This window comes from Hippopotamus amphibius, chromosome 13 (genome assembly GCF_030028045.1).
Source record: "Hippopotamus amphibius kiboko isolate mHipAmp2 chromosome 13, mHipAmp2.hap2, whole genome shotgun sequence".
In the NCBI taxonomy this organism is placed as follows: Eukaryota; Metazoa; Chordata; class Mammalia; order Artiodactyla; family Hippopotamidae; genus Hippopotamus; species Hippopotamus amphibius.
This window is the reverse complement of record NC_080198.1, coordinates 39131817-39146627: the sequence shown is the minus strand read 5'-3', so window position 1 is coordinate 39146627 and position 14811 is coordinate 39131817. Positions and strand designations below refer to the sequence as shown.

General features: G+C 54.3%; 1 protein-coding gene across 6 annotated transcripts; it reads left to right on the top strand.

Annotated features, from left to right (window-relative positions):
- Positions 1–834: 834 nt before the first annotated feature.
- Positions 835–13992, top strand: LOC130834550 (protegrin-5-like). 6 transcript variants are annotated; one of them, XM_057704726.1, is made up of 6 exons: positions 835–1032; positions 1666–1773; positions 7828–7877; positions 8163–8182; positions 8434–8584; positions 8677–8796. In XM_057704726.1, exons 1-4 carry the CDS (start codon positions 835–837, stop codon positions 8164–8166), a joined length of 360 nt encoding a protein of 119 aa, XP_057560709.1. In that variant the 3' UTR covers positions 8167–8182; positions 8434–8584; positions 8677–8796. The 6 variants fall into 6 exon arrangements, with proteins under 6 accessions (XP_057560709.1, XP_057560706.1, XP_057560708.1 ...); XM_057704723.1 differs by lacking the exons at positions 8163–8182; positions 8434–8584; positions 8677–8796 and adding exons at positions 11519–11626; positions 11768–11784; XM_057704725.1 differs by lacking the exons at positions 8163–8182; positions 8677–8796 and adding an exon at positions 11519–11578.
- The last annotated feature ends 819 nt before the right edge of the window (positions 13993–14811 follow it).

The following is a 14811-nucleotide window of genomic DNA, read 5'->3' as shown; positions in this document are numbered from 1 at the left end:
TTCAGGAGGACAGAGTGTTTCCTAGCACCTGTGAAGATAAAGAGACGGCGTGGGTGTAGCCTTTGGATCCAGTGAGGGCTGGCCAGCCTGCAGCTGTCCTGAGTGTGAGACAGAGCAGTAAGTGTGGTCACTGGGGTCGATGACCCTTCCACAGGGTTGGTTGGCCGAGGCAAGGGCAGCTGGACACCTCTGCTGGGGTCTGGGGACGTGACTTCTTCAGTTTGAGAGTGGCAGAGGACAAGACTAGGAGAGGGGGCAGGTGGGGCTGAAGCTCTGAGTAGCTGAGGTTTGGGGCAAGAGAACAGGATACTGTGGCCTTGATGGCTGCCTGGGTACTGGGTGGGTGGGTAAGTCTCTAGAAGGGGTGGGTACTGGCATCCCCTCATCAAATGTTAACTGAGTGCCTACTGCATGCCAGGCAGTGCCTGGAGCTGGAGGTGGAGGGCTGAATACACTGCTTTCCCCTGAATCCTGAGGGGGCTGTGGTGTGGAGGCAGAGGGGATGTAAGGCAGTGCCCGGTCCCTCACAATCATGGACGACTCAACCCTCTTGAGCAACCCTGCCTATGACACTCCCGGTGGGGCCCAGGAGAGGCCAAGACATTGCCAGGGAGATGGAGAAAACATTTCTTCACCTTGCACAGAGGCTTCCCTCTCTCACGGGCCAGCAATCCCGTGAGGCAACAGCAGGGGCTGAGGCAAGTCCAGCTCACAGCCTGGGAGGCAGCCAGGGATGGGGCAGGTCAGGAAGCTGCCCGGCTGGGCCATTGCATCAGGCCCAGGAGGCGCATAAAGGAGGCTCCTGCAAGCTGGGAGGAGGCCGACTTGGGGACCATGGAGACCCAGAGGGCCAGCCTCGCCCTGGGGCGGTGGTCACTGTGGCTACTGCTGCTGGGACTAGTGGTGCCCTCGGCCAGCGCCCAGACCCTCAGCTACAGGGAGGCCGTGCTTCGTGCTGTGGATCGTCTCAATGAGCGGTCCTCAGAAGCTAATCTCTACCGCCTCCTGGAGCTGGACCTGCCTCCCAATGTAGTGAGTCAAAGAGGTGGATGGGGAGGGGGCTACTGCCACCATCCTTGGCCACACTGTCACCCCCTTTGCTCAGGCTGTACCTCCTGTCAGGAAGGCACTTCTCCCTCTCAGTGGGCTCCCACCTCTTCCAGGAAACCTTCCCAGAGCTGGTCCCCTCTCAGCATGAGGCTTCCTGCCTTAGCATCTCCACTGTGGGAACAGGCACCGTGCACACCCTGATTTGTCTTAAGGGCCTTCTAGGAGCTCCAGGGGTAGGGGGGTCGCTGGCTCTGCCGTGTGATGTCCCTGCTACAGTCCCCTCTGCACCTCGTTGCCTGCCTACCAGGGAGGGCTCTGCTCAGCCTGGAGGTTCCAGTGACAAGGTCTTTCCCTGCAGGTGGCCCCTGACTTTCCTCAGCCCCTCAGAGGTAGAGGTGCTCTCATCAGAGCTGGTCTGAGGTCTGCTCCGGCTCTCCGTCTGCCCATGAAGCCAGCAACGGGCTCTGTCCCCCTCCCCTGTGCACTCAGCACCCAGCCCAGGCCCATCACACAGGAGGGCCTGGAGAGGCTGCGGTCTAGGTGGGGGGCAGCGAAACAGATCAGAGAAGGAAGCATGAGCCCAAGCCCAGTCTCCCCACTTTGATCCTTGACCAGGACGAGGATGCAGAGACCCCGAAGCCTGTGAGCTTCACGGTGAAGGAGACCGTGTGCCCCAGGACGACCCAGCAGCCTCCGGAGCAGTGTGACTTCAAGGAGAAAGGGGTGAGGCTGGGGGCTGGGGGCACTGGTGAATATTCTCAGGGAGCTGAATAGGGGGCTTCTGGGGAAGATTTCCAGTCCCTGAGGTGAGGCTGCGAGGTTATGGCCCTGGAGGTTCCAGTTTGACCTCAAGTGTCCCCTTCCAGCTGGTGAAACAGTGTGTGGGGACAGTCACCCTGGACCAGTCCAAGGACCAATTTGACGTAAACTGTGATGAGGTGAGTGGCCCCTCTGGGCTGCAGGGACTGCTAAGGGGGAGGTGTATGGACCAATTACCTGCTCCCTATCTAGGGCAGAGAAAGACCCTCCAACCTGGCCCCTCCCTCACCAGAGCCCAGGCCTCCAGGACTGGCTCTGCCATCCCTTAAAGCAGTGGTTCCCTAAGTGGTGTCCCAATGTGGGAACTTGGTAGAAAGGCAGATTCTCAGGCCGCACTTAGACCTCCTGAATCAGCCTCTGCGGTGTGGTCCAGTCATTTGTGTTTTCAGAAGGCCCCCAGGGGATTCTGACTGTGCTGAATTCTGAGAGGCACTGACTAGGATAATGAGCTTTTGGCCCCTGCTCCTGTCCAACTTTGCTGACATGGACTTCTGACCCTGGGAAGCTCATTGCCATCTTTGGCCCTCAGTTTCCCCATCTGTCTGTGAGTAAGGGATTCAACCACATGCTCCAAAGGTCCCAGCCAGAGGGTGAACAGGGCCCAATGCCCATGTTGTGTCCCAGTTAGGGGGTTGTTCAGGAGGGGAGGGAGAGTGTCTTGTCTTGACCCTGCTCAGTCCCACAAGAAATCTGTTTCATCATGGTTTACAGCTTCAGAGTGTCAGGAGACTTCGTATCTGGCCTCCACGTTTGCCAAGGCCACGGCCAAGGCCAAGGCCAGGGCCAAGGCCAAGGCCACGGCCAAGGCCACGGCCACGGCCACGGCCAGGGCCACGGCCAAGGCCAGGGCCAAGGCCAGGGCCAAGACCAAGGCCAGGGCCAAGACCAAGGCCAGGACCAAGGCAAAGGACAGGTCCACGTTCATTCTCACCAACGTCTCCCATTCCAAGATTTCCAGGAAAACAGTGAAGGATTGGCTGATATCACACCCACTAAGGGTTTTGGTGAAGCCCAAGCCCAGGGAAGTGTCCTAAGGGTCTGATTTGTTCTGACTCAGACCTCTGGACAGAGAAAAATAAATTCTTATGAAAACAATTTCCTCTAGGCTTCAACTTCTAATGATTGTTTTTAAATTTAAATTTTATTTATTTATTTATTGGCTGCATTGGGTCTTTATGGCTGCGTCTGGGCTTTATCTAGCTGCAGTGAGTAGGGGCTACTCTTCACTGCAGTGTGAGGGCTTCTCATTACAGTGGCTTCTCTTGTTGCAGAGCACGGGCTCTAGGCGTGTGGGCTTCAATAGTCGTGGCATGCGGGTTTTCAGACTCAGGCTAAGTGGTTGTGGTGCACAGCCTTCGTTTCTCCAAGGCACGTGGGATCTTCCTGGCCCAGGGATCAAACCGGTGTCCACTACATTGGCAGGCAGATTCATAACCACTGCACCACCAGGGAAGTCCCCAGTCTTCAACTGCAATTGTCTCCCCCTTCCACTTACTGGGACCAAATCCTTAACTCTGGGAGGCCCCATGTGTGTGTGTGTGTGTGTGTGTGTGTGTGTGTTATCACTATTATAAACACAGAGATGGGTAAGGCCCCTGTTCTTTCCAGGAAGGCGTGGGGGGAGGCAGCAGGGCCAAGAGGTCCAGGACAACCTCTCCATTCTCAGGTCGCTCCCGTGCCCTTCACATGCCTCTGCCCTCCTCCTCTAACACCCAGTAGGGACTAAGGAGATCTGCTCTGTGTGCAGTGCTGGTGCGGATGCTGTTCCAGATCACATGGAGGTGACAGTCCAGGAGGGGCCAGGCATCTTGTTAAACACTCACAGAGATGCAGTTGAGTCTCAGGGCTAAGCCTGCAGGCTCAATGCCCATAACATTCCACTTCCCCTTGGCAATCTTAACTCTGGAAAAGCCCATGCCTCCTGGCTTTTCCTCTGGCATTGAGACCCATCACGGTTTCAACTGGCTCTGAGATTCCAGTGATGGTCTTGTGTTTAGAGATCACATGCTACAAAAATATACACCATGTGACCCAAAATAACCACCCTGCTCATCAGGGTGAAGAGCTCTGCATGAATGTGAGAGACACGCAGAGTGACACACAGGTCACATGTCTGTTTGCCTGTGTGTTTTAGACACTGTCCATGTCCTGCTCATTCTCCATTCTCTAGCTGACCTTTGCTCTGAGGCAGACTGGAAGCACTGGGGAGTTTGTATCCAGGGAGCAGCTTCAACTAACCATTGTGGGGACTTGGTGGAAAAATACCTCCTCTTCCTTACTGCTTGGGTGGCCCACTCCCAGACATGTCACACCTCTCCCTGAGGTCCCCAGCTGGGTTGAGCCCCTATCTCCCACTTCAGTGAGCTGTTCACTGACACGTCCTCTTCTGACTCAGGTCCTGCCCTGTCTCACGTCTCTACACTCCTGCTGGTGCTTTCTGGAATCACCTCCCAAACAAACCACTTCCACTATACGCTTGTGTTAGGTCTGCTTCTGGGCCAACCTGAACAAAGACACAGATTCCCCTCTCTGAGCGGAACACAGGACAGGATCCCACAGAGCATTTCCTGTGTAGGCTGTCAGGTTGTCTCCTCTTGGTGAGCAGGTGGGGCTGATTGCAGGCAGGTTAGAGGAACCTCCTGCTGCTCCCTCTACATCACCCCAGGTTGAGGGAGGAAACTACAGAGAAACCCAGGGGGCTGTGTTGTGTCTGTGCCAGAGGATAGAGGCTTGCAAGAGCCAATTGGTAAATGGGCAGGATTTTTTTGAGCATGTTGTTAAGCTCTTGGTAGCTTGAAATCGGCCTTGATAGAAATACTTTCACCCCAGAAATCCGCATATGCTACATGTCAGGCCCATCACAGCTGGCACATCCCTGCCCAGCCTGAGAGAGGGGTCACTCATCAGGATGATATGGGCCTGTGCTGGTCACACACCAATTTCCTCCATGATTGCCCATCCTGCTACCATGGCAACCTTTTTCTATCCTCAGCCCCGCCTCTTCCTTTCATATTTTACATCGGCATCGGCTGGATGTGCCTTGCCATGGACGAGGCTCTCAACATGCATACATGATGACTGATAGTAGAAAGGGACCCATGCTTACATTGTTTTCATCTCCACCCTTGAGCAGGGAGCTGAAGTGGTCCCTGCCAGGGAGGTCTGTATTCCTTGTCAGTGCCTTCTAAAGTGATTGGCTGGGGCTTCCCTGGTGAAGCAGTGGTTAAGAATCTGCCTGCCAATGCAGGGGACATGGGTTTGGGCCCTGGTCTGGGAAGATCCCACATGCTGTGGAGCAACTAAGCCCGTGTGCTACAAGTACTGAGCCTGCGCTCTAGAGCCCGATAGCCACAACTACTGAGCCCATGTGCCGCAACTACTGAAGCCCCTGTGCCTAGAGCCCGTGCTCTGCAACAAGAGAAGGCACCACCATAAGAAGCCAGTGCACTGCAACAAAGAGTAGCCCCCTCTCTCTGCAACCACAGAAAGCCCATGCGCAGCAATGAACACCCAATGCAGCCAATAAATAAAAAATAAAATTAATAAATAAGTTAAAAAAATTAAAGTGATTGGCTGGCAAGAGTGTCTGCTGTTCGACCACTAGACCTGTTATGCCTGAGAGAACAAGCGTCAGATCCTATCATAAATGGCTTTGAGCAACAAGACTGGGCAATGGCCAAGAGAGGAGGGAAAACAGAATGGAAGGAGAGTTGCCCCAGAGGCTGAGAGAGTGTGGGGCTGACTGGGATGGAGTCACTGCAGAGACAATGAGGCAGCTTGATTCCCTGACAAGCTGGACAGTGTGGGGGATGGTTTCTGAGAGCATGATCAAGGCCTGGTCAGCGTCCTGTTGTAGGTATGAGATGCGTGTGGGGGGAGATGACAGTTCAGTTTTGACCACATTGGCTCTTAGGTGCCAGGGGCTGCTGGTTGCTGGGCGGGGCAGTGGGCAGTACATTCTGTGTGTGCCTTGTTCAGATCCCCCTCACTGGGTGGCTGCCCCCATCCCCCTAGCTGTTTGAAATGTGCAATATCAATGCTAATGGCTCATATGTGCCCCCTTCACAGCTGCCTTCACAGCCTCCCCAGGAGATGCCTGGGCTGTTGTGTCCCCTCTGCCCTCGGCCTGTGGATAGTGTGTGACTGTGAAGGGATGTCAAAGCCCAGCCCCCACCTCAGTCAGTCCTAAAGCAGGGGGTGCAATTCCATTTCCAGGGCTTTTGTGGGTGAGGCTGAAGCTCATCTCAGGTAGAGCACGTCCCTGCTCAGCTCCTCCCTCTGCCCTATGCTGCTCCCTCCCCCTCTCTCCTCCTGCCAACACCCCTCAGTAAATCAGATGCCTCTCAATTTCCAGCTGAGGCTCTGCTTCTAGAGAACGTGGACTGTGATGGCAGTGGAGCTGTGCAGTCTATCCACTCGTCCTAGATAGGTCAGGTGAGCGGCCTGATGTGGAGACAAGAGAGAAGAGCTGAGGTGTCTGGCATGGTACTGCAGGAGGGGAGTGGGATGGGGGTTGTGCTGTAGGTCAAGGGGCACTGAGGATTTTACAAAGTGGGCAGAGTAGGACAGGAGGCTAAGACACCAACAGGGATGACTCCTAATGGTTTCCTATTGTTTGTGCAGATGTGAAGGCCACTAACTTCAGTGGTGGGGGGGCAGCTCCGGTGGTTGGGGGCACAGAAGGCAAATACAGCGAGTGGAGGAGAGTAAGAGGTCAGGAAGAGGGAGGCAATGAGTGTGGACAAGGAGGGGCTTCTCCATCCCCCCAGACCCCTGCTGTGCCAAGGGGGGAATCTGGGCTGTGATCAGGCAAGGTCCTTGTGGACCCTGCCCTTCACCCCCACCTCTGAGGTCTCAGGAGTTAGTCTGGGGGCTCGCCGGAGAGAATAGGACCCTCAAGGTCAGTGTCAATGAAGCAGAGGAAGATAATTCTGAGGAGTCTAGACGTCTGAAAATAATTGGTCTTCTGCCTGTGTGGCCCTGGGCAGGAGAATGGATCTTTCTGGGCCTCTGTCTCTATGTCTGTAATTGGGAACAACATTATCTCCTTTAAGGGGCTGGTCTATCACTTAACTAGAGAAGGAAGTTCAAGCACCTCATAGGGGCTGAGTCTGAATTACAGAGGGTGAGGGAGTCAAGGAGACAATCGTTAGAATGTGTCACTCTCGGGGCACAGTGCTGGGTCATCTGTCAGAGCAGGGACCCACAGAGATACTTGGAATCCCCATCAGAGCAGGCGGAGAGGAATGAAATGCAGCCGGTGCACACAGCACACTTTCCTGAGGGCACAGAACTGGTCCCTCTGCACTGGCCTTTCCCATGTGGCCATTAGAAGGTCAGCAGCTGGCACAGTAGGGCGGGGACCCTCCAGACGGCCTGTGCTCTGACTCAGCGATGCCCCTGCCAGTCAGAGCACAAAAGTCCTGTCCTCCAGCCCCCAAGGTCTCTCTAGCTTCAGTCCAAGAGTGAGGGCTGCCCTGGTTCTTGGGGTCCCACTTGCAGCCCCCTGTTCTCCTGTGTGCCACTCTGTCCATGTATTATTCCCATCCAGAGCAGGGCAGGACGCTGGCAGGGGAGATACAGGGCTACATTCTGACTTTCATTGACTCTAGGCACTATTATCTTCATGGGAAATTTTGTCCACAAAATAGTGTTAAAATTTATAATATATGACACTGCCATCTTCCAAGAAAAAAATTATATTACACAACTGCATTCATTTAAAGATGACTATAATCAAAGCTGTTTTTAATATTATATATTCATTGTTATATTAGTTTTTTATCTTCTGATTTTAAAAGAAGTTAAAATTAAAAGCTTTTGTGGGTCCCTAGATGTATCATGGGTCCCTAGGCACTGTGCCTACTGTGGCTGATGAACTAGTCGGTCCTGGGAGGTGGTGATCCTAGAAGTAGCCCAGGCGCCCCTGCAGGCCAATAAATGTCTTCTCTTTTCCAGGATGATGTAACCCCATGGCCCTCCCCCAGCTCCTTGCTGGACATGAAGTGGTAAGTGGAAAGAAGGAAGCTGACCCTGAGAAGAGAGGTGGTCCTGACACTCAGCCCCGACCCAAGTCCCCACCCTCACAGCAGCAATGGCTGCCTTCCCTTCTCACTGCAGAGGTCAGGAGGGAGGGCCGGATTCCCTACCCTTGTCCCCATGAGACGGACGGCATGGTGGGTCAGTGCAGGGAATTGGGTTCATGTGCTGGGTCTGCCATTTCCTAATTGGTGGCGGGGTGGGGGGGATCCTTGATCAAATGATTTACCTATGGGTCTCATTTTTCTCATTAGCTGACTTACACAGAGAACTGGTGAGTGTTCCTGGAGGTTTAGGGCACTGTTTGGGACTGGGTTCCGGTTCCATTTGTCCCAGAGGCTCATGGGCGGGAAGGGTGGCTGGGAGGAGCAAAGGAGGGGGCGGTGCAGCATCAGGGCTCACACCTGAGTTTGTTGGGGTAAAGGGTGCGTGAGGATGTCTCAGGGACCAGATGTGGAGCCAGGGGCAACCTGCCTTGGGACAAGGACTTTGACGTCTTTCCTGAGAAGACCTCCGCTCTGACAGGTTGTGAGGACTAAACCAGGAAACCCAGATGTTGGAGGCATGGAAGGCTTGCCCCCCATTACAGAAGGTGCAGTCTAAGGACCTGGCAGAGACCCTACACAGGATCTAGGAAGGATGGGGAAGGGGACTTCACTCTGAAGTGTGAGCAAATGTAAGTGTTCAGAGGCAAGAAAGCACAGCGAGTATATCAGGCTTACCTAATAGCCAGTAATCATGTGTATTGCTAATTATTTTCTATTGTAGTCATCGCCTTTTCCTCCTTCGTCTTGGGAAAAGGATACAGCTTGACCAAGAGGCCACTGGGGCAATACCTGGGCTGCGAAACCAGGTTGCGCAGAAGCCCACGTCTCCTTCTTTCTCCAAGGCTTAGTGTGTAATTAGCACCATCCATCCAGGCTGCCACCTTCCAGGTACCCCAGCCAATTGCCCAGAGTCCCACAGGCGAACAGGGGCCAAGAGCTACCCCTGGCCTCCAGTCACATGGCCATTCCATGGGAAACTGTATTAGAATTTGCTTCATGGCCTCTGGGCCCCTCTAACACTTTGGCTCTATCTCTCCCAGTTGTTCTCCCTCCACCCCTCAGCACCAGTGCTCCAAGCCTCATGTCTCATCCATAGCACAGGACATGGAATCACTTGGGGTCAAGTCAGAAGAGACTTCCTGAAGGCTGTGGGAGCCAGAAGGAGGAGGTGCCATTTCTGGCTGGAGGTCCCTGAAGGCTTCCCAAGGTGTACGGGCAGGGCAAGCAGAAGGATCAGATGCAGAGATGGGAGAAGAACAGGAGCCTCAGAGGTGTCTGAGTGGTTGGGATGGATGGGGCAGCCTGACACCTGAGGCCTGCAAGGCTGGGAGTGAGGAAAACTGAGAACAACAACAGTCTAGGCCCTGATGCCAGGCAGGGGGATGTGGTCTCTGAGGCAGGGGGTGAAATGGTCAAATTGATGGTTTATTGGATCCCCTAGAAAGCAGTGTGGAGAGTGGACAGTGGTCGGGGAGAGCCTGGAACCAGAGAAGGTGGAGTCTAAGAGGTTGTGGCTTCACTTTAGAGGAGAGAAGACAGTGGTAGGATCAGGCAGGGATGGTGGGAGGTCAGAGAGAGTGTTCTCAGGAGGAAGAAGGAGCAGGTGGGGCTCCCAGGCTTTCAGCGCAGGGCTCCTGTGGCGGCACCCAGCCAACAGCAGCCAACAGCCCAGTGTGGACAACCAGGGGTACTCATGGGCATTGAACTCAGAGATACAGACCAGTGACGTGTGTCCATGATAACTGGTATCTTGAGAAGGGAAGTCCCCAGGAATGTGTGAGAACTGGGAGGAGAAGCCGCCCGGATGCACTTGTGCCAGCCCTGCCTATTGGGAGGAGGGTCCTTGGAGGAGACTCAGCAGGAGCCACCAGGGAGGCAGGAGGGGAACCAGGAGAGTGGCAGCAGGGGACAAACAGGCAGGGGGCAGTTTCAGGATAACAGAGTGTCCCCAGCCCCTGTGGAGATAAAGACAAAGCTTGAGCGTGGCCTCTGGATCCCGTGAGGGCTGGTCAGGCTGACATGGCCTTGAATGTGAGCCTACAAAGAAGTGTTGAGAGTGGTGTAGATGACCCTTCCTCAGGCTCTGTTGGGGGGGGGGGGGTCAGGATAATAGGCTATGTTTGGTGGGGGCTGGGGACAGGACATTTTTAGACTGAGAATGCAGTGGAGAAGAATCCAGGGGAGGGGACAGACGGAGCTCACTGGCTGAGGGCTTGGCCCAGAGAACAAGATGATGAGGGGTTCACTGTCTGCCTAGAGACTGCTGGGTGGGTAAGGCTCTAGATGTGATTCGTACTATCATCCATTCATCAAAGTTTAACTGAGTTCCTACTGGGTTCCAGGCAGTGCCTAGAGCTGGAGGCCTTTGCACTAATTCCTGAGGAGGCTGTGGTGTGGAGGCAGAGGGGATGTAAGGCAGTGCCTGGTCCCTCCATCTCCTGGAGGACTCAACCCTCTTGAGCAACCCTGCCTATGACACTTCCCATGGGCCTCAGGAGGGGCCAAGAAGTTGTCAGCAAGATGGAGAAACCATTTCTTCACCTTGCACAGAGGCCTTCATGCTCCCTGCCCAGCAATCTCATGAGGCAACAGCATACGCTGAAGAAAGTCCAGCTCACAGCCTGGGAGGCAGCCAGGGATGGGGCAGGTCAGGAAGCTGCCCGGCTGGGCCATTGCATCAGGCCCAGGAGGCGCATAAAGGAGGCTCCTGCAAGCTGGGAGGAGGCCGACTTGGGGACCATGGAGACCCAGAGGGCCAGCCTTGCTCTGGAGCGGTGGTCACTGGGGCTTCTGCTGCTGGGACTAGTGGTGCCCTTGCCCAGCGCCCAGACCCTCAGCTACAGGGAGGCCGTGCTTCGTGCTGTGGATCGTCTCAATGAGCGGTCCTCAGAAGCTAATCCCTACCGCCTCCTGGAGCTGGACCTGCCTCCCAACGGCATGAGTCAGGAAGGGGCTGGGAAGGGGGCTGTCTCCCGCCAGCCTTGGCCACACTGTCACTCCCTTTGCTCAGGCTGTACCTCCTGTCAGGAAGGCATTTCTCCCTCTCAGTGGGCTGCCACCTCTTCCAGGAAACCTTCCCAGAGCTGGGTCCCCTCCCAGCATGAGGCTTCCTGCCTTAGCATCTCCACTGTGGAAACAGGTGTCCTGCATACACTGTTTGGGCTCCAGGGCCTTCTGGAAGCTCCAGGGATAGAGGGGGTCACTGGCTCTGCCATGTGACATCCCTGCTTTAAGTCCCATCTGCACCTCGTTGTCTCCCTACCAGGGAACGACTCTGCTCAGCCAGTGACAAGGTCCTTCACTGCAGGTGGCCCCTGACTTCCCTCAGCCCCTCCAAGGAGGAGGTGCTCTCATCAGAGGTGGTCTGAGGTCCGCTCCTGCTCTCCATGTGCCCATGAGCCCAGGAATGGGCTCTGTCCCCCTCCCTTGTGCACCCAGCACCCAGCCCAGGGCAGTCACACAGGAAGGCCTGGAGAGGTTGCGGCTAGGTGGGGGGCAGGGAGACAGATCAGAGAAGGAAGGGTGAGCCCAAGCCCAGTCTCCCCACTTTGATCCTTGACCAGGATGAGGACCCGGAGACCCTGAAGCCTGTGAGCTTCATGGTGAAGGAGACCGTGTGCCCCAGGACGACCCAGCAGCCTCCGGAGCAGTGTGACTTCAAGGAGAAAGGGGTGAGATGGGGCCTGGGCGCGCTGACAGATGTTTCCAGGGAGCTGAATAGGGAGCTTCTGGTGACGATTTCTAGCTGCTGGGGTGAGGCTGGGAGGTGATGGTTTGGGAGTTCCCGTTTGACCTCAAGTGTCCCCTTCCAGCTGGTGAAACAGTGTGTGGGGACAGTCACCCTGGACCAGTCTAAGGACCAATTTGACATCAACTGTAATGAGGTGAGTGGCCCCCTCTGTGTTGTGGAGCTGATAATGGGGTGGGTTGTGGAACATCCTTTGGACCAATTACCCGCTGCCCCATCCAGGGCAGAGAGAGGCCCTCCTACCTGGCCCCTTCCTCACCTGAGCCCCAGGCCTCCAGGACTCGCTCTGCCATCCCTTAGAAGAATGGTTCTTTATGTGGGGTCCCCACCCAGTAACTTGACAGAAAGGCAGATTCTCAGGACCCTCTCTGACCTCCTGAATCAGCCTCTTGGCGGCGGTGGGGGGGGGGGGTGCAGCCATTTGTATTTTCACAAGGCCTCCAGGGGGTCCTGACTGTGCTGAATTCTGAGAGGCTCTGACTAGAGTAATGACCCTTCAGCCCCTGCTCCCGTCCAGCTCTGCTGGGATAGACTTGTGACCCTGGGAAGCCGTGTGTCCTCTTGGGACCTCAGCTTGCTCATCTGTCTGTGGTGTGGGGATTCAACTACATGCTCCAAGTGTCACATCAGAGAGGAACTGGGACCCCAAGTTTCCTGCGGTGGCCCAGGAATGGGGCTGTTCAGGTGGGGAGGGGTCTGGTCTTGATATTAAGCTAATCCCGTAAAGAAGCCTGTTTCCTCCTGGTTCACAGATTCAGAGTGTGAGGCTATTTCGCAGGCTGTGTGACTTCCTCCGGAGAAGTCGGCAGAAGATAAGCAAAAAGATTAAGAGAATTGGTCAGAAAATCAAAGATATCTTTGGGAATTTTCATCCCAGTGAATAGTGCTAAGGATTAGCTTATTCTGGCTCAGACTTCTGGACTCTGAAAAATAAATTCTTCTGAAAACAATTTCCTCCACATTCAAATTCACTTGCCTCCACACCTCCATCTTACCAGGACCACGTCCTTAAGTCTGAGAGTCCTCTTTAAGGATTTCAGTGTGTGTGTGTGTGTGTGTGTGGGTGGGTGTGTGTGTGAGAGAGAGAGAGAGAGAGAGATCACTCCCGTTAACACAGAGATGGGTGAGGCAGCTGTTCTTTCCAGGAGGGCATGGGAAGAGGCACCAGGGCCAAGAGGTCCAGCACAGCATCTCCCTTCTCAGGTCCCTCCCGTGCCCTTCATACACTTCTGCTTTCCTCCTCCAACACCCACTAGAGACTTAAGGAGACCTGCTCTGTGTGCAGTGCTGGTGGGGATGCTGTTCCTGCTCATAGGGAGGTGACAGTCCACAAGGAGCCAGGCTTCTTGTTAAACACTCACAGAGATGCAGTTTAATCTCAGGTCTAAGCCTGCAGGTGCAATACCCGTAACATTTCGCTTCCCCTTGACAATCTTAATTGTGAAAAAGCCTACCCCTCCTGGCTTTTCCTGCGGCATTGAACACATCACTGCGGCTGTTCCTCAATGCCATTCAAACAAAAAAAACAACCAACTCATAGAAAGAGGGATCAGATTTCTGGTTACCAAGTCGGGGTGGGGATTGGACGAAGATTGTAAAAGGTACAAACTTTCGATTATAAGATAAATAAGTACAGGGATGTAACGATGACTATCGTTAACACTGCTGTATGGCATATTTGAAAGTTGTTAAGAGGGTAGATCCGAAGTTCTCATCACAAGGGAAAATGAAACATTTTTTTTTCTTTTCTTACCTATATGAGATGGTGGAGGTTAATGAAACATTGTGGTAATCATTTCACAATATATATGAGTCAAATTGTTGTGCTGTACACCTTAAACAGTGCTGTGTGTCAATAATATCTCAATGAAACTGGAAAAAAAAAATTTTAAGAGTGTAAAAGGATTACTACAGTGAAAAGTATGTGAATCACTGCCCTAGAGAAACTCTCCATGGGTGTGCAAGGAGACATATATGATAATACCCAGTTGGAATATTGCTCTGTTTTTACAAAAGAGCAGCGGTGAACAAAAATGGATTACCGTATACCATTAAAGAAACTGTGCAAAATGAACTAGTAAATACTTTATAAGGCTATTTATATAATATTTAAAAGCGTGGAAACAACACTATGTTTTGCTTATGGGTACAGGTTGTAAAAACAACGCGCCAGAGAAGAACTGAGCAGGTCAACGCGATAACGTAATCTTTCTACGCCCGCCGGGAGTCACGTTCTGTTCCCAAACTACGCTTCCCGGCAGGCTAAGCGCTGCGCCGTGCAGCACTTCCTGCAGACGCACTTCCTTCCCTTTGAGCCGCTAGTGGCCGACGCGGGGGCGGGGCTGTGGGATCTCTTAGTGCCTGCACGCAGACTCTGGTACCGCTGCACCTGCCGCCTCGCCTGCCCAGGCGCAGATGTGGACCTCGCGGGAGCAGTTCCTGAGCTTGGCCGCGGACTGTGAGTCGGGCGGGCTGGCGTAGTGCCAGGACGAGAAGAGGGTGACCGCTTCCCCACATTCCCCCGGCGCTCCGACCTCGGGCTCCGGGCTGGCGTGGGCCGTATCCGAGGCAGAGGCTGGTTCCTCAGGAGGCGTGGGGTGGAGGTATGCGCGCTGTGGCCGGCGCCGACCACCCCTCCCGACTGCTCGCCTTCCTTGTGGGTGTGGCGGGATTTTTTCCCCACTGGTGTCCTGTACGCTGTCCTCGTGGTTTACAGCTACCTCCCCAAATCTCCCCGCCTCGCCTTCCGCCCCGGGGGTCCCCTCTGCGCTGTCCGCTCCAGCAGCCGATGGCTCCAGTGACTGTTGAGCACTTGAGTTGTAGCGAGTACTACTGAGGTTATACCAAAACTTCTGGTACATTCTTTTTTTTTTTTTTTTTTTAATTTATTTATATTGGCTGCGTTGGGTCGTCATTGTGGTGCGTGGGCTTTCTCTAGTTGCCGCCAGCGGGGTCTGCTCGGTTGTGGTGCACGGCCTTATTGGGTGTCTTCTCTTGTTGCGGAGCATGGGCTCTAGGCTCACGGGCTTCAGTAGTTGTGGCATGCAGGCTCAATAGTTGTGGCACACAGGCTTAATTGCTCGGAGGCATGTGGGATCTTCCCAGACT